Raw genomic sequence first — 19,083 nt, 5'->3', positions numbered from 1 at the left:
CTGGATTTGAGAACTAATATTTTTATTGCTGTCACAGCTGAAGACTGATGCATTCCCTTAGAAAAACTGGCGAGGAGATAGTTTGTAAGTGTCCTATTATGAATATCGAAAAGCTTGACTTCTGCTCTTACTTGCACAGACTGTAACAGGGCCTACACTGAGGTAGGCTGAGAAGCCATTTGTAGCATGGAGGTAGAGTGCTGCATACAGTATGAAGACATAGATGGCATGTGTACCTTATCTGATGTGCTGGCTAGCTTTTGGCCAACTTGACATGTGCTAGAGTCATCTGAGAGGAGAGAATCTCAACTGAGGAAATGTCTCTATTAAAGTTGGTGTAGGCAAGCCTGTAGGGCATTTTTTTTTTTGATAGATGATGGATGTGTGAGACACCATGCCTCTGTAGGTGGGGCCACCTCTAGGCAGGTGGCCCTGAGTCCCATAAGAAAGCAGCTGAGCAAGCCATAAGGGACAAGCCAGTAAGCAGCACCCCTCCATGACTCCATGATCAGCTCCTGCCTTCAGGTTCCTGTCCTGACTGCCTTCAATGATGAACAGTTATGTGGAAGTATAAACCAAATAAACACTTTCTCCCCAGCTTACTTTTTGGTCATGGTGTTCTATCACAGCAATAGAAACCCTAACTAAGACAACTGACAATATTCTATCTATACTTGAGGCAAGATATTTTTGGATATGCATATACTTTAGAGATCTGTTCAAAGATATATCCCTGGCCCATGGGAACTAATGATTCTAAGTTTGGAAGCCTACCCCCCTCCCTGTTCCCCCCACACACACATTTATACTCTCTCTCTCTCTCTCTCTCTCTCTCTCTCTCTCTCTCTCTCTCTCTCTCTCTCTCGGCTAGATTTCAGCTCATATCCACCTCTATGACTGTTTTTTTTTCATTTGGCATTTTCCAATTTCTGGTTACTGGTACTTCTGTTATTGAAGTTTCGATTTAGCTATCATCACACCAGTAAAAGCTCATTCGATTGCCTGAGTCTGACTTAAGGTGCCCATTCCCAAGGGTCAAAGGGCATGTTTTCTTTATACTTCTCTGTACTGTGATAGCAAGACTGTCTTTCCATGGCTCCTTCCACATCCATGTCTGGATCCTTCATGTAAGATGCTCAGCACACAGAAAGTGCTCCATATTTTTTATGAAATAAATGGGCATGCAATAAATTAATTCTTCTCTCTCTCTCTCTCTCTCTCTCTCTGAATACTGATTATGTCTCTGAAGTCTTCCCTCAGCTTGAGCCTGACATTACAGCTCATTTAAAATGGCATGGCTTCCTTATGCAGCTTTACCAATTAGCTACAAGTCAATATGCCCCCAGGTGATAGGACATACTTTACTTACAAAGTATGTGTGACTTGAGCAGTCAAGTCCCCGAAAATGTATGTCAAAGTTAATGGCTACAATTTTTAATTGTTTCCAACAAGAACAACATCCCATGAGTAGTTACTTTGAGGTCCTTCCTGGCCAAGTAACAATAAAGCCAAGTGTTCTAGTTTGCTTTTCTGCTGCTATGATAAACACTATGACTAAAGACAAGTTAGGGAGAAATATGTTTCCTTCAGTTTATACTTCCAGGCCACACAATCTATCACTGAAGGAAGTCAGGACAGGAACTCAAGAAAGATCTGAAGCAGAAACCAAGGAGAAATGTCAGAAACCACTGACTCCCTCTCTGATTTCTAGCCAGCTGCCTTTCTCATATGGCTCAAGATGACCTCCCAAGGGTGGTACTACCTATCCACAGTGGGCTGGAACTCCTACAAGAGTTACCAATCACGACTACACACCACAGGTAATTCTTCAGTTGGGATTCCCTTCCCAGGTGTCTCTAGGTTATGAGAAGTTGACCATACAAACAAAGCAGGACACCAGTCACCAATTTAGGTACTTAAACTCTGTCTGCAAGTGTAGATAAAACACCAGGTAAAGTGATTGAAATGTAGATTCAACTTTGAAAGGAAGGAAGCAGTCTACTTAGAAATGCTGCCTGCAGGCTGGAGAGATGGCTCAGTGATTAAGACCACTTACTGTTCTTTCAGAGGTCCTAAATTCAATCCCCAGCAACCACATGGTGCCCTCTTCTGGTGTGTCTGAAGACGGCTACAGTGTACTTGTATAAATAAAATCTTTAAAAAAGAAAGAAAGAAAGAAATGCTGCCTGCATATTTTCGATACTTAGCAGAGGGGCAGAGAGGCTAGGGATGGAGGTCATTTCATTTGATTTAGTGCTTGCCTAGTTTGCATGAGTTCAGTCCCAGGACATTATAAGTGGGGTATTTTGACACACACCTGTGTGATCTCAGCATTTGGGAGGCAGAGGCAGGGAGACTAAAAGTGCAAGGAAGACTAAAAGTGCAAGGTTATCCCCAGCTACATAGGAAGTTCTGAGCCAGCTGGGGATACATAAGATCCTGGGGTGGAGGGTAACCCAAAATATTTAGTTGCAAGGATGGGGTCAGGGGAAATAGCTGGCTATTGTGAGACCTCATAAAATACCATCTTGGTGAGTTTTAGTAAGACCCACTGCCAGTTCCTCATCTTTGCAACTTAAACCCCTCAGTCTCAGAAAGTTTACTTCTGCTAGCCAAATACACACCAATTGAAGCAGAGTACCAGTTGACTAGTTTTCCAAAACCATGCCCAACACCAGAGGCAAAAAAATCTCTGAGTGCAATGGTGATAGATTTGGGCATATAAAAACATTTCAATCTCTTTACGCAGAATTAACTATAAACAAAATTAATGTCTTCGGATGAATATCCACATGAAAAGGCCTCATAGGAGGAAACAAGAGAAAGACAAGCATCTCACTGTGAAAGCGGGCAGAAGGCAAGGATGCAGAATTCAGGAAAGGAAGCATCACAGCTGGCCAGTAACTGATCTCTCAGTCCTCCTTCCTGCTGCCAGCTGTGTGCGTTGTGCATTCACCTGCTTGCCAAGCTCAAGATATCATATTGATAACTTGAAATCAGTCACAGTGAGAGTGTTTACACCACAGAGATCAGCAAGTGATGCAGGGCAGGCTTGTTGTTTGTTTCTTGGAAAGCTAACTATTAAATATTTACTGGCTCGCTCCGGTGTGCAGTCAGTCACTGCGTATCACCTGGACCTTTCCCGAGTACACTGAAATGGACTCACATCTTCTGTCCTATCGGCGTCTTTAAAGAAACTCTACCCTTACACATGCTTGCTTTCCTTCACAGCCAACTGTATATGCTCAATTCCTTGTTCATTTCCTAGTCATTCTTCAAGACACTGAAGTAGTTTGGGGGCTACCATCCCATCTCTGAAATAGCTATTGCTGATCTGAAGGACCTCCAAGAAGATGGGATTTTATTTTATGGATACTTTTACCTTCATTGACCCCACTCTGTGTGTGTGTGTTTGTGTGTGGGTGGGTGGGTGTGGGTGTGTTTCTTGTTTCTTGGCATGGAACCCAAGGACTTTCATGCTAGGTAAGCACTGAGTTACAACCCAGTCCTCCCTCTACCCTGGGCTTTTCCACAGCATTCAATTCTGTTGATTATTACTTTCTTCTTGAAATGTTCTCCCACTTGAGTTCCAATGACATATGGCCTTGGCTGTCTTCCAGTTTCTGTCTTTCCAGGTTCTCCTAGTCCTGCTTCAATTTCCTTTACTTTCTATGTGGTGCTGCGGATGTAGAACCCAAAGCTTCATACATGCAATGCATTCTCTCAGCTCAGCTTTAGCTTCAGCCCCTGCTTTCACTTCTAAGTATTGGTATTTTCCAGATATTAGTCTTCAACCTTCTCTATTCTCCCCCTAGGTCATTTCATCCATTCTCGTGGACTTAAATACCACATATACACTGATAATTTTCATATTTACACCCCCTGTCATTTCTTACTCCATGTTCTCCCCTCAAGTGTCATGAAAGTCCCAAGACTGGCATCTTTTCTCCCTTACCTTCCCCATCACCAAATCTAGGTTAATTTTTACTTTCGTTTTTTGTTTGTTTTGTTTGTTTGTTGAAACAATGTTTCTCTATGTGTATCCCAGCCATCCTAGAACTGGCTCTGTAGACCAGGCTGGCCTTGAACTCAAATATCCTTCTGCCTCTTCGTACTATGTGCTGTGATTGATTAAAGGCACACGGCACCACCACCTAATTTATTGTCTAAATGTCTCCCAGATGTTTTCTCTCATCTCCATGGCTATCCTTCTGCCCGAGCTTCCATGTTCACTCAGTTACATTGCCCCAATAGGGTAGCCTTCTCCCTTTAGTCCACTCCACCCTGAAGCCAAGGATGTTCAAAACATGGCTGGTGTCATAAGCCCTCCTCCTGCCAGTAAGCTTCTTGTTGTTTTCAGAGAACGTTTGTCTTTAATTTTTCCAGTTCTGGAGATTGGAGCCAGTATCTCATGAACAGTTGGCAAGCACTCTTATCACCGAGTACGTCCTTAGTTCTGTTCCAGACTTTCAAGACTAAAGCAATGCCCTTGAGCCCTGCCTGATCCTGCCCTGTCTCCTCCATTCCAGGCCCTGAGAATTCCACCCACATCAGCTTTCTATCAGCTCTCCACCACTGAGCCCCAACTGCAGACCCGGGTCTTTCTGTTTTCTTGAACAAAGACTTATATACACTCTTGCTTTACCTGGAATGTTCTTACTGCTCTTCTTGCAGACTTCTATGTAATTTTCAGATCTCAATACAAACATTACTTCTTCCATGGAGACTTCTATATTAAACTACCAGACTTCATTCCATCAGTCTTTAACCTCTTTCTCCACCATCTACTCTGAAGGTACCCAAAACATCCATTCCCCCTTTTGTTTGTTCATTCATTTATTTATTTATGTTAAATTTGTATTTACTTATTCTGGGGGGAGGGGGGCATGAGCATGCCACAATGCATATGTGGAGCCTTTAACATATTGCCATTTTGGGGGGTAGTTAAGATCTAGCTATAGTAATGGGGTATCATGGTGTTTTAATACATATATGCATTGTTTAAGTTCAGGTAAACACACACATTTTGAATGATAAATTTCAACTGTTTATCATTCAATTATGGTGAGACCATCCAAAAATCATTCCCTTTATCTTCATGAAATGTATAGTACATTATTATTATCTATAGTAACACTACTGCATAATACCACACCAGAACTTTTGGGAGGCATTGTTGCAGACTTAATCCAGAGCCTAATGCATGGTAGAGAAAAGCTCCATTACTTAAATGCATTCCTAGCTCTGGAGTTTTTTATTTTTACAATTTTGTACTTTTTTAGGTTTTTTTTTTAAGACAAGGTCTCATGTAGCCAAGATTGGCCTCCAACTTGCTGTGTAGTTGAGGATGATCTTGAACTCCTGATTTTCTTGCTTTCACTCTCTAGTACTGGGATTACAGGTATGTTCCCCATGCCTAGCTGTAGAGCATCTCACTTCTTCTAACTGTAACTTAGTACCCAGTTTATTGACCTTTCCACGTCCCCGCTTCCCCTTCTAATACACATTAAGTATCACCCACTAAGAACCATGGAGAGGTGAGGCATGCTGTTGCCCATAATCCCAGCACTTAAGTAGTGACAGGAAGGTCAGACTTTCATAGTCAGGAAGGAGAGATGGCATATCTATAAGGAGTATTTGTTGCTCTTGCAGGGGGCCTGAGTTTTGTTCCCATGTTTAACATCGTGTAACTCTAATTCCACGGGATCCAATACTTTCCTGGCCTCTGAGGACTTCTCTGCACAGTATGGAATACACTCACACAGATACATACATACACATACATAAACATATATTTTAAAAATTCAATGTTATAATTATATTACTTTCTTTAAAAAGTCCACAGTCATGGGGCTTCACACTGATGATGTCATCTAATTCTAATCAATTCTTCAAGGCCTCACCTCTAAACACTGTGCTGGAATTATATTTACACCTTCTCAATATCTCGCAAAGGGGACTACATTTCAACCTGGGTTTTTGAACGGGACAACCACAACAAACAGCATCCTGAGACCTGTCACTGTTCTTGGGAGTCCTGACTGCTTTAATCATTCTCTGCTCCAAATTTCTTTTTCCTAGCTGAAGGCAGAGTGACCTTTTCAAATTGCAAATGGGCTCCTGTCACTTGCTCATTCCAAACTCAACAGCATCTCACCATTGAAGGGACCATTTCTCCAGCAGGTTAAGGGAGCACAACACAATCATGGTGTCCTTTCTAGAATGCCATAAAATAATTGATATATTGAACTAAATTGATTTTTTTCTATACAACACTTCTGTGAATGAAAAATATGTCTACATTATGTGTGTGCAATATAAAATCATAGCCACCAGCACAGATGTCCATGACAAAATAAACTGTTGAATTAAGCATGATCAGCACTTGGATTGTCTGTTTAAAATTCATTTACTACTCATCCGTTCATTTTGTTGCTTGCTAGCTGTTAAGTAGGACATCTCTCAAATATTTAGGAAAGATTTACATTTAAAATTTAAAAAGAGAAAATTCTACCCATTAACTTTGTTTTTTCATTTGCTTTAGGAGCATTTCATTTGTGCCAAGCACACATCGAGACCCTAGATGGGCATTCTCCTTAGACAGCACATCCTGAGTACCTCTATCTTGGAGCAAAAGACCCAAGCAATTTGCTATTACTAGCACAGCTCTTCCAGACATGGTCCCATCTTATCTTGCGGTCTCTAAAGCCACTGCCTCCTTGTCTCATCCCTTCTGTTTAAGATCTGGAATTTCTTAAACATCTACTTCCTCTTTTATTTCTTTTTCTTTGATGTACTGAAATATCAAACCTAGGAACTCCTGCATGCTGACACGGAACTAAACCCACAACCTGGACTCTTTCCTTCTTCCTTCCTTTCCTCCCTCACTTTCTATTTATTTTCCCAATTTTTATTTCTTTGTGCATGCGTGTGTATGTGTGTGTGGGCAGGTGACCTTGCTCCATGGCACACCTATGGAGGTTAGAAGACAACTCTTAGAAGTCAGTTCTCTCTTATGACCTCATAGAATTAATTAAGGTTGTTAGTGCCTCTACTCATTCACCCACCCAGCTAACTTCCTTATTAATATCCTTCTTTTAAAGGTGTGTGTGTCCAACCAGTCAGCACACATGCAGAGACCCGTGGCTCTAGGTATATATGCAGCAGAGGACAGCATTGTCTGACATCAATGGGAGGAGAGGTCTTTGGTCCAGTGAAGGCTCTTTTTCCCAGTGTAGGGGAAATGCCAAGGTGCTGAGGTGGGAGAGGGAGATTGGTAGAGGAAGCACCTTCATGGAGTCAATGGGAGGGGAGGGGTGATAGGATTGGGGTAAAGGGGATAACATCTGAAATATAAATACAGAGAATATCCAATAAGAAGGTGTGTGTGTGTGTGTGTGTGTGTGTGTGTGTGTGTGTGTGTATGTATGTATGTATGTATATATGCTGTGGTGTGCCTTTTGGCAGTCAGAAGACCAAATGTATGACTCACTTCTCCCCTTCTACTATGGATATTTCAGTATTGAACTCAGGTTTAGAGGAGCCTTCCTTTATCTGCTGAGCCATCTTTGTGGTCCCTCCTGTTCTTAAGCATAATGTTATTATGATCTAAGATAGGGTGTCCTATAATGGAGGCTGACCTTGAATTCACTATGTAGTTGATGATGACCTTGGACTTCTTCTGATCCTCCTGCCTCACCTTCCAAGTGCTGGAATTTACAGGTACATGCCACCATGCCTAATTTTTGCAACACTGGAGTCACTGGAGCCTAGAGCTTTGTATCTATTATGCAAGCACTCTACCCACTGAGCTATATCCTCAGTTCCAAACTGCCTTCCTTATAACTTACAATACCATGTGCCATGTGCCACCATGCCCAGCTTTTTTGTTTCATTTTGTTTGTTTTGGTTTTCAAGACAAGGTTTCCCTGTGTAGCCCTGGCTGTCCTGGAAGTAGGTCTTAGACTAGGCTGGCCTTGAACTCAGAGATCACCTGCCTCTGCCTCCTGAGCACTGGGATCAAAGGTGTGCTCCACCACCACCAGCATCACCTTCTAGTTTTTAACCCAACTTTTTCATGCAGTTGATATTGTCTTGATCACTTTGGTTTTGCTTTCTTCTCTAACTTTCTGATCTTAGATCATTCTAAAGGCTTCTCTCCTCATGTGAGACCAATTCCCCCGGTCTTTATTAAGTCCCTTCATAAAGCCTCCATTTCATTTTTTTTCCTGAGCTTTTGGCTGCCCATCACTGTTGTGCCCCCGCCCCCATCCTATCCAGTATTAGCAACCCATCTCGGCAGTTACAATGATCTTGTAAAGCTTAATTGTGAATGTTGGATCCAATTAGAACCCAATTCCTATCTAGCAGGGGAGCCATCTCCCCTCTCAGGCAGAAGAGAAGTTGTGGATTGCTCCAGGTTCCTTAAGAATAGTAGAAAAATAAACATAGTTTATTGACATGCCTCTGTTAATTTCTTGACTCAGAAGCCTTGACTCAGAATACCCGTCCAACACTGCACTGTACTGGGCCTTGGGAGCCAGGGTGCCACAAGGACATCACAACATACATGTACATACGTTCATGGTAGTGTCTATGAATCCAAAAATCCATCTTCACAAAAGCCCCCCCCCCCCACTTCTCCTTTAAAAACAATAATGGAGACAGAATCTCACTTAGAACAAGCTTGCCTTGAACTTGACTTGTAGCTGGGATATCCTTGAACAGGCAGTTCTCCTGCTTGCCCCTTCCGAAGTGCTGAGAACAGAAGCACGTACAATATACCACACCTGATTTATGTGCTGCTGGAAATCAGATCCAGGGCTTCCTGTATGCTAGGCAGGTGCTCCGCCAACTCAATTAACTGCCCAGTCTCTCCCCATAACCTCTGCTCTTGTCTTTGTTTTTAATTTCCTGAAGATTTTTATTTTCCTATCACAAAAGGAGAGGAGGAACAAAACTTACCAACTGACCACTTGTGATATGTCCTCTCTCCTCAGTCTTCCTGACTCTCCCCTGTGGCTGAGAAGATAACCCAGACCAAAGACCGAGAAGCACAGAATTGAGCCATTCCCGAAACTTCTGTACAACTGAACAGAAGTTCTTTGTAGAGGCAGACAGCAGGTAAGGAAGGAAGGAACAAAAGCCTGGCAGGAGATTTGAATTACATACTGTAGCTCAGGCTGGGAGGTCCTGCACTGTAAAGAGATCTTGTTCAGGTTCTCTTCCCTTCTAGGGACAGGCAGCTTGAGTGTGCTGCGGAGTAGGACAGCAAGGTATCTGTGCTGAAGTGTCCTCAGTGCTGTGAGGCCTGATATGGGATGTGTGTGTAGGGGACAGAGGCAGGCAGGACTCCTCTCAGGATCACCACAACCCCATTATGGCCTCCATCCAGCTCAACCCTCCTGGTAGCAGCACTTAAGCCTGTTTCAGCCAATCCCATGCCAGCGTCAGAGCTTTGTCCTCTACCACATGGCAGCCTTTGTCAGGGGAGACTCAAGTGCTACCCACTGAAGGCCTAGCCTGGAAGCAGCCAGTGCCTCTGATCCCCCACCCCCATCCGGTTGAGGCCCAAGCCTTAAAGCAGTTCCTCAATTTTAGTCTTGGCTTTATGTGCTTGTGTTATATCAGCCCAGGGCCTAGGCCTTCCCCAAGTATTCCTGGGGGGGTCTCAAAAATTATAGCTGCCCCTCTTCTTTGATACTATCACCCACCCTGTGGTCTTTGATTGCTCCAGGCCCTCCTCTTTAGCCCACTCTTTTGAATATCTTGAGTAGGGATCACTTAATGGGATCCTATTTTAGGCACTGAGACACATTTGCGAGAGTCCCTATGCTCAAGGTGTATATGTTACTTGAAGAGCTCCCTGAGAATGTGAGAAGCACTGGCAGGTGCAATGCAGGGCTGGGGCACTTCTTTTGTGGACACTTTGGTTCCCTGCTTCTGATCTCCCCATATTTCCTAGGGCTGGTCTTTGTGGGAGACCCCTCTACCTAGTTCTTTCTTTCTTCCTTCCTTTCTTTTCTTTCTTTCTTTCTTTCTTTCTTTCTTTCTTTCTTTCTTTCTTTCTTTCTTTCTTTCTTTCTTCTGTCCCCTCCCCCAGAGAGAGACCTAAGATCCTACCATTTTGAAGGAGATGGGGGGAGCTGCCTCTTGGGCCTTTGACAAACCATATCATGCCGAGTTCATCAATCACATGGAGCCAACAAAGAGCCAATCTCAAGACAGAAAGAAGGGGAGAGGGTGGACTTCAGGGCCAGGGATGTGGGGAAACATGCTAGGGAGAGGACCACCAGTAGCAGTTGGCTTGGAGGAAAAAAAGAGCAGACAGGCATAATTCTAGCCTTTGGATTTTATGAGCTGTCCCAGGTCAGCCATATAGTCCTGGGCTGAGTTAATATTGAGGGGCAATTGGAACTGAACAGAACGTGTACCCCTCCTGAATCTCCATCTGCCTCAACAGAGATAGAGACCTTCAGTTTCCATTTTTAAACTCCCTCTGGTTCCCTAACCTAAAAGGTGGAATGCTCTGCATCCCTGTTCACCCTGTTCATACTGAGAGCAGGGACCAGAGTGGAACCAGTGAGGTCAGTTTTTATTAGGTACAGTAGTGGGGAGCTTGGCTCCATGGAAATTACAGTCTACTGCGACAGAGGTTTGGGCACCTCAGGACAGGAGAGATGTCCTCCACAAGTCACAGCTCAGTTGTGGGGCTGCAGTGCAGCTCCCCCATGAATGCTCCATTTCTAAGCTGTAATGTGGGGGCGCTGCAGGTGCTGCAACCCCTGCCCTGCCACCGCCCCTCCCCAACCCAAGGAGATAACGTGATTAGTTAGGGTGGACTACAGTGAAGCACGGAGACTCCAGAGGCCAATGCTCCCACGCAAGCACCCAGGGTTCTCAGTAGGGAGCACGAGGAGTTATGGGGGCTGGGAAAAGAAAGAGGACTGCAGATCTCAGCCTAGGAGCAGAGAGCGGGAGGGGGAGGGGCTGGGACACCCTTCCAGCCTCAGGTCTGGGGGCTCAGGGGTGTGAGGGAAAACAGGGATGTGTGTGTGTGTGTGTGTGTGTGTGTGTGTGTGTGTGTGTGTGTGTGTGTGTGACAATTCAGCAGAGGTCGGGACGTACCACGGAGCCCAGTAGCTGCAGGGAGGGGGGGCGGAGACGTGGTCACCGAGGGGAGCCCCCGCCCCCTTCACAGAGGCCGAGACTCCAGTTGCAGAGAGAACTGGAACTGGGCTCACCCTAGGGGGAAGGCAGCGCGGCCAATCCGTCCCCTCCCCACACCTACTCTGAGGGGGTGGGTGATAGAGGAAAGGTTGGGGTTGGAGCAGCGGTGAGGGGGCCCCTCCCTGGCACCTCCCTCCACCAGACTTGGTCGCGCCCGAAGTGTAACACTTTCTCTTTGTCGGAGGAGCTCTTCTGTTTCCTGTGCAGCAGCTCCCGTTGTGGAGGCACCCGTAGCAGCCCTGGCGGACCAAGGAGCGATGGCAGCGGCCGATATAGCTCGCCAGGTGGTGAGTGTTGGGCTTGGGTACCAGTCCCCAGGCTAGGGGTTGAGGGTGAGGGGCTGGGGACGGTCGAGCAGACTTGGCTGCAGCTCGGCTACCACCGCTACCACGAGGAGGGCAGTGGGGTAGCATCCAGGAGCAGAGAGGCAAGGCGGGACTTTTTGCTTCTGGGGTCAGCGGCTCAGTCTACTCTCCCCCGAGCTTGTCCTGGAGACCGGGGGTGGCGGGAGGGGGGGGGGCGGTTGGAGAAGCATACTGGCGGGCAGCTGAACTTGCATCGCGGGAGAAAGCTGCAGTGAGCGCCTCCGCCTCCCTTGCTGCAGCTGCGGCCCCGCCGCTGGGGCGTTGCCGAATGAATGGCAGCATGAGTCCGGAGCCCTTCGGGGCCCCTGTCCCCTTAGCTTGAGAGCGCCCCTACCACAGCTGCCTGCTGGAACTCCAGCTTGCTCAGAACGAGGGGCGCGGAGCTGGGGGTAGCCCGGGACCTAAGGCAGAGTGTGGTGAGGGGGGCGGGGAGATGACTGGCTGGAGTAGGGTTTCTCCATATGCATTACATATGTGACTGCGTCTGTATGTGTGTCGGCGTGTGCGCATATATGTGCACGCGCGCCCTCCTGCCTTCCCCGTGGCAGGGTTGTGTGACCCTGAATGAGTCGGCCTGTTTCATTTTGTGTTCACCTCTATGGTGTGTTTATGTGTTCGAATGCTGTGTCCACTTGTGCTGTGTCTCGCGGGGTCCCATTTGTGTATCTGTGGAAGGGAGTGAGGGGTGCAGTTCATCCGGGCCTGTAGGTGGCTGGTTTGCATATTTTGGCACATTTCTGAGCAGTTCCCTGAGTCTTGGGTTCAGTGTACACGGGCTTATATGCTAAAACCTGTAGCGCTAGCATCTTTCTGTACAGACCGAAGAAAACCGTGTGAGACTTGGAGAAGCAGTGTTCTCTCTCTTTCGGTAGCGATCAACTCTGGAAGGGGAAGAAATCATTTTAAAAACTAAAGTTTTCCAGACTGGGATGTGCAGACAAATCATACCCAGGAACCCAAGGTTCCATGTTTGTTTGCTTTAGGTCTGAAGTTTGGTTACAAAGGGAGGTGAAAAGTGGTAAGAACAATTCCACCAGCACAATAAGCTGAACCCCAATGAGGTAGAAGGCAGCCAGGCATAGACCACTACCCCACATACTGCTAAATGAAAAATGATAACACTGTAACCTCCCATTTATTTAGAGAAACAGCCTGTGCAAGGTGACTCCGGAGCAAAAGGAGGGAGTGGGGAGAGTCCTCTGGGGAGTTGGTGTAATTGCAATTGATTTGTTTTTCAAATCTGAATCTAGAATCTGATAGCATGTTCTCTTCAGATAAGTTTACTCCATTTCCTGTCTGGCTTTGGAAGGACAGGGTCGTTTGTTTGAGACCTAATCTACGCCGCATACGTCCCAGCCCAGAGCTCCTTACGCAGCCATGGCAGAGAAGCTAGAGGCAGATATGAGACATTGCTTGATGTGATGGAATTTGAGAGACTTCTCAAGATTGACTCGGTGATATTTGTTGCGCCTAGTGTTTTGCAGACAACCAGGGTGATTTTCTTACCTGCATTTTAAAGATGCTATAGTTTTAAGAAGATGAATCTATTTCCTGGATAATACTTGCTCTATCCTTAGTGACCAAAGAAACAACACCAATGATTTTTTTTCTTGCTCTAGTGAATTTGTATTGACCTACCCCTCACCAGCCTCCCTTGCCTGAATTAGGACTGCAAGGCTGATATTAGTGAGGGAGAATATTCCAGAAGATTGCTTCACCTTAGGCACAACTCAAACAATCCAAAGACCACCTTTGTTCTGCCAATGAGGAGGGCAATGAGGAGTGGTTTGGGGTTCCTTGATTTGCTTTGGGGGTGACTCCAGTTTGTTCTGGCTGGCCTTACCACATTGTATACTGAAAAACATAATTGTATGGCAAATTCTGGAGCAGCCCAAGCATTTGAGACTTTGTTATCATGATACATGGGTTTCTGGGAAAACTGACGTCAGTCTCCATGCTCCCACCCCCCCCCCCCCAAAGCCAGTAAAGCTCTTACTTATGTGTCATTTGTCTCTCTGCTTTCCTTTGTGTCTGCAAAAAAGTTGTAATTCACCAGGGGAAGCTGGAATTAACTGAAGAGACTTTGGGTAGCTGGGTGCTTCTGTTTTCTTCAAAGGAATGTATGTCTAGGGCTTGGGAAGAGAAGACCAGAGAGCCACATTCTATGTAGCAAGCTTAGAAGTTCTTCTTAGTAAGGGCATGGTGAGCGTCTTGGTAAGTGTGTTTCAGTGTCTTCACGGGTTCCCTGGAGGGTCACTGTGGTCAAATATTGTTAGCGGTAAAACTACTGTAGCACTTGTTGAGTAGGGCCTGCGTTTGGGTACATACGCGCCTTGGAAATTTATAATTCAGTTGCAACCCAGAAAGGATTCTGCATGACAGTACTATGTATGAGTACGTGTTTGACTGATATGAATAGTACTCTGCAGCCAGCGCTCATCAACCATACCAAAAAAAAAGTAGCACACATCATTCACAACTTTTAAGGTTCTAGCCTAGGTGGAGACACAAATTGTGGATGCTGAGATAAAGAAGTAATAAAAGATCCCTGGTGCATGTCCCACCTAGGAGGTGACTAGAACTGTAATTGCTGTGTATTTAGAGAGGTTGCGTGACTGACTTGTCTAAAAGGGTACAGTGCAGTCACCAAACGCTCTCTCTCTCTCTCTCTCTCTCTCTCTCGGCTGAAGGTTGCATTTTTGGTTCAGACTATAAGTATTGTGCTTCAGAAGTCAGTAGCTTGAACAAATCCTACCCACACTGGGAAAAGCAGTCTGTCAAGCCAATGCCCCCAATGAACGATCTTGTAAGGACAACAAGAGTTGTCATAGCCAGGGTCAGCCTGGAGCAGCTGTCCTCAGGTTGCCACCTGCCATTGAGAAGAAGACTGCTTCTGTATTCTGGGCTTACAATTAGTGACAGTTATCTACTACATCTTTTGTTTGTTTGTTTCTTTGCTTACGTTGAGACAGACTTTCGCCTGTCAGCCATGGTTACCCTGGAACCCCTGCTTCAGGTACTCTGGACTGCAGTTAACTCATGGTTTCCCTCTTGAAGCTCCTCCTTAATTCTTAATCACCAGAAGTAATAATTGTACCCCCCAAAAGAAAACTAAACCCCATAGATAGACGCACCTGAGGATATAGTACTGAAGAAAGTTCACATGGCCTCAAACAGTGAAAAAGTATTGAATCCAAGTCAAGGGAATATGGGCAATCATATAGGTTCTCATCTTTTCTGTGCCTTTAAGGTTTGTCAAAAAGGTTAGAGTAGCTGGATGTGGTGTTGCATGCCTTAGAGATCTGTATGAATTTGAGGCTAGCCTGCTCTACAAAGCAAATTTTAGGTCAGCAAAGACTACATAGAGAAACTCTGAAGAGAGGGAGGAAGGGAGAGAGGGAGGGAGGAAAGGAAGGAGGGAGGGAGGGAGGGAGAGAGAGAGAGAGAAAGAGAGAGAGAGAGACAGAGAGAGAGACAGAGAGAGAGAGAGAGAGAGAGAGAGAGAGAGAGAGAGAGAGAGAGAGAGAGAATAAGGAGGAGGAGGAGAAGGAATATTACAGCGCTAACCCTTTGTATATGACTTCTTTCTTCAAAGGTGTTTCCAGTTTAATGAATGATGGAGGCAGACACAAATCTTGATGTAGGGCTGGTAAGAGGGTTCAGTGGGTAAAAATCACCTGCCATGAAAGTTTAAAATTTGAGTTTGATCCCTAGAATATACAGACTCAACAAAACCCTCTGACCTCTGCACAAATGCCATAGCACACATTTGCACTATAATAAGGTGTTTACAAATCCATATTTAGTTATCATTATCCTAAGTGCTAAAGAGAAGAGAGCTACTGCCTGCCATGAGAAGTCATTATTGAGGACCTAATTCAGCCATGGATGAAGGCTGTAAGTGATAGGAGAGGCTTCCTGAGGGCTTCTGGATAGGAAGAGGGTAGGTGTGAAGATGGGTGAGATCACACTTCTGCCACTGGCTTGGGAACAGTTCATTTGTCAATTCATCCACTGCTGTTTTCATTCATTCCCCAACATTTATTTATCGGGCACAGACTCTGCCAGGTCCTGTGCCAAGTGCTAGGAATGTAGTGATGGCCAAGGCATGGAGGAACTCTGCCCCCTCTCAGAGCTGCCAGATGAGGCAGGAATGAGTCCTGTTTCCTCTTGACATTTTAAATCCAGGAAATGTGAGTGTTAGTGGTGTATTTATTACAAAACTTCATTACAGTAGACTAATAAGCCTGTGTAATAAAACAAGAATTTGATCTGCAATCATATGCATAGCATTTACTTTGTGGAGCGTCTGATATAAATTTTCTATTAATTGCTGGATTTGTTACCAGCATGGCCCCACACCTTGTGTCTGTAAGGGAACAGCACCATTGCTTTAACTTGAGCAAAACCAATTTGCAAAGTTAGTCTGCTGGCAAAAAATAAAGGTACAATTACAAAACTAAATAGCACTGATTTCCAGGCTTGCTGAGATTTTTGGATTGTTGAAGCCATGACTTCATATTAGCATGAACAAGTGAGAAATCCTTTATTTGAAGGTGTGTTGAAACTCCATACAAGACCCTTGGAAAGCAGAAAAGAGGGCGGGGAATGGCAGGAGGAAGAAGGGGAAGGAAGGAAAAAGGAAACCATGCATAGATGTAAGATGCTTAGCTCTCTTGAAATGCTTCCATCTGTATGACTTCATTTTCCCCAACAACTTCCTGAACAGGTATTCCCGGCCTTGTTATTTTATGCCTGCAGCAAGCAAGAGGCCTAAATCCAGAGCATTATTGCCCGTCAGTGGACAAAACAATGAAGCACCTACCAGCACACACAGATTTGCTTTTTTAAAAGCACTAGTCTTTCCTAGGTGTTTCTAAGAAATTAAAATTCTGCTATGTCCTCATTTCCCCCTCTTTCCCTTGCATCTGCCAACATCCCCCAAAGTGGTCAGAGAAAAGCAAGCTTGGGAGCTGTGGAGACTCTGATGGTAAAAAAGATTCTCAGCTTAAATCCAAGATAGCACAGTCACGGGTTGTGTGGGTTCTCTCTCTCTCTCTCTCTCTCTCTCTCTCTCTCTCTCTCTCTCTCTCTCTCTCTCTCTCGCTCTCGCTCTCTCTCGCTTTAAATAAAAATCTTGGAGCCACCAGCCATGTAACGATGGATTATTTTAAGTAACAACTGGAGGGGGGACAGAATAAATTAGAAACACAGACCCTTCCTCCTCAGTTTGGCAGGAGGCAGCTTCTGCTGTGGGGATTTGAAACCGTGGGCTTCTCAGCTGCCTGCACAGAGGAAGGAGGCCACATGCTCGGGAGGGTGAGAAACAATGTTATCCTCATCTCCAGTGTCTTCCCACTAGAGACAGCCATCTGCTGAATTATGCAGCAGGCTCTCAGCTGGCCCTGGAGTTGGGTCATTCCTGTGACCAGGGAAAGATTTCCAGGCCTTCTCAGGGACAAACCTCTGGGTTCCAGTTCCCCCTGCTTAATGCGGGCCCTAGGGTAAGAGGAGCAGAGCTCTGCTCCCATAACCATGATGAGGTGCGAGGTGGTGTTTGGTTTCCTTCACCACAGAGGCCCCCAGCTCTGAACACTGGCGCAGAGGCAAGAACTGGGTTTTTTTTTTTCAGATCCCCGTTAAACGAGACCAGATGGAGGCAGAGGTGAATTCAGGCTCCCCAGAGGGCAGTTGGGCATTCACCCAGAGGCCTATGGGTAAACCTTTCCTTTCCTCTTTTTCCTTTTCTTAAAAAAAAAAAATGGAGGTAACATGGCCAGAACACCTAGAAAACTATTCAGACTGCCTGACTTGGAGGAAATGTGTGTGGCTTTTGTGGGAAAGTTAAACCACCTAGAGCAGGGGTCACCCCTGGCCTGAAGTGGAGATATTTTACATAGACGACGGCTTGTTGAGTTAGACAGACTCATTAGCTCTGGTGCTCTTGAGTAGAGCTGGGCAGCTGGCCAAGCCTAGGATCAGGCTGGAGTCAGGAGAGACCTAGAGAAGGAGAGGAAAGTCGGGGAGAGAGATGAGAGTTGGAGCACAGACTTGGGTACCATTGTCTCAGTTGCCTTCTGCTGGCCAGAGCTATCACAGTGAGCCCCCGAGATTCAAGTTGTCCAGTTCCTTTGTCCTTTCTCACTCCTACCTGCATGGAGCCAGGAGCCTGGAATTTTAGCAACAGGAAGAAATACATATGGTATTTAAGTCAGCTTTTCCATCTGAAAGAACAGTCTGCCTGATGCTAGCACCACTGGCTGCCACTAAATCACCACTGGATGACTCGGGCCAAGTCACTTCCCCCCACTCCATTTCCCCCTTTGCAAAAAAGGCCTCTGGGTTAGGGAGTTAGGGTTAAGGGAATCTCCAGCTCTCAAGTCCTCATGTTTCCTCCTTCTCCAGACTCAATTCGGTTAGGTCCTTGCCTGTTTCTGCTTCTGCTTCTGCATGAGGTAGCAGAACCAAGCCCCACCCCTTCCCTCCTTCAGCCCTGAGCTAAGTGAGGAGAGTTTTGGAGCAGGAACTTATGCTTTTATCTCCGCAGGGCCTCTGTAAGTGAACTAGAAAAAAACATTTGAACATTGCCCGTCTGGATAGGTATATATAGCTTTTGCCATTTTAGAAAGATACATGACAACGGAATGTTTGTCTGTGGAATCTCATTTTGAATGCACCAGGAGAGCTGACTAGTTAATAGAGTCCTTGCTGTGAATCCTTTTATAAATAAGAAGCCATGTTGGAATTTATCTTTGGTATTCAAATCAGCTGCATCTATTGGCTTTGCCAAAGAGATGCCTTCACCCTTGTTTAGTAAAGATGATGTCCCTTTTGTGTTTCCTTGAGGTCCCCTAAACTGCTTTCCCACTGAAGCTTTGGAAAACCTTGTTTCTCTTTAGAATGGTCCCTAAATTTCTCTCCTAGCCCAAGATTTTATATCTGTAGTTTTCTCTTACCTTAACTTGATCAGCCCATGAAAACTCCTGGCCTTTGATGTGTTGGGTATATTGGTTTTTACCTTTTGGATCTTATTGGTCCTTTGTGGCTCTCAACGCTGATAGGATAGTATTTCTCATTCCTTTCACATCATTGAAGGCTGCAAATGGGGTTTTCTCAGGACTTTTGACATGTTTCAGGACATAATATTTGTCTTCTGGTTTGCAGGACTATAATTATGTTGTACTACTTAATAGTGAGTTAATTATTAAATGTGACAATAATTCACAGTAAAGGAAAATAAGAATGTATTGTATTGTTGATAAAAACAAATCTCTTTCATATAATAAAATTGCCCAGATGCTAAAGGCTATACTTAACTAAACTTGCTGATTATCTGTGTTTGCAGCATTTTCTGGTTGAAGTTGAAGATTTTTTCCCCCTAAAATAGCTGAGGCCACTTTCCTGCCTAGGAATGTACCACCCATCTTTATTCAAAACAAAACATTTTTTCCAGATTATAAAACTAAATCATGCCTATTCTAGAAAAATT

At 45.1% G+C, this 19,083-nt stretch overlaps 1 protein-coding gene across 6 annotated transcripts in view; it reads left to right on the top strand.

The window, feature by feature from the left end:
* SEPTIN6 (septin 6) overlaps window positions 1–19,083 on the top strand; it is a 151,667-nt gene that overhangs the window by 65,685 nt on the left and 66,899 nt on the right. For all 6 annotated transcript variants that reach the window (XM_080910734.1, XM_080910730.1, XM_080910735.1 and 3 more), the window contains 2 exons: window positions 9,000–9,123; window positions 11,414–11,516. In XM_080910734.1, coding sequence (XP_080766860.1) covers window positions 11,487–11,516 — 30 coding nt within the window. In that variant the 5' untranslated portion in view covers window positions 9,000–9,123; window positions 11,414–11,486. The remainder of the gene's footprint in view (window positions 1–8,999; window positions 9,124–11,413; window positions 11,517–19,083) is intronic.

The sequence above is a fragment of the Micromys minutus genome, assembly GCF_963924665.1.
Source record: "Micromys minutus genome assembly, chromosome: X".
NCBI lineage: Eukaryota > Metazoa > Chordata > Mammalia > Rodentia > Muridae > Micromys > Micromys minutus.
Note: the sequence above shows the minus strand (reverse complement) of the source record. Positions and strands in the feature narration are given on the sequence as shown.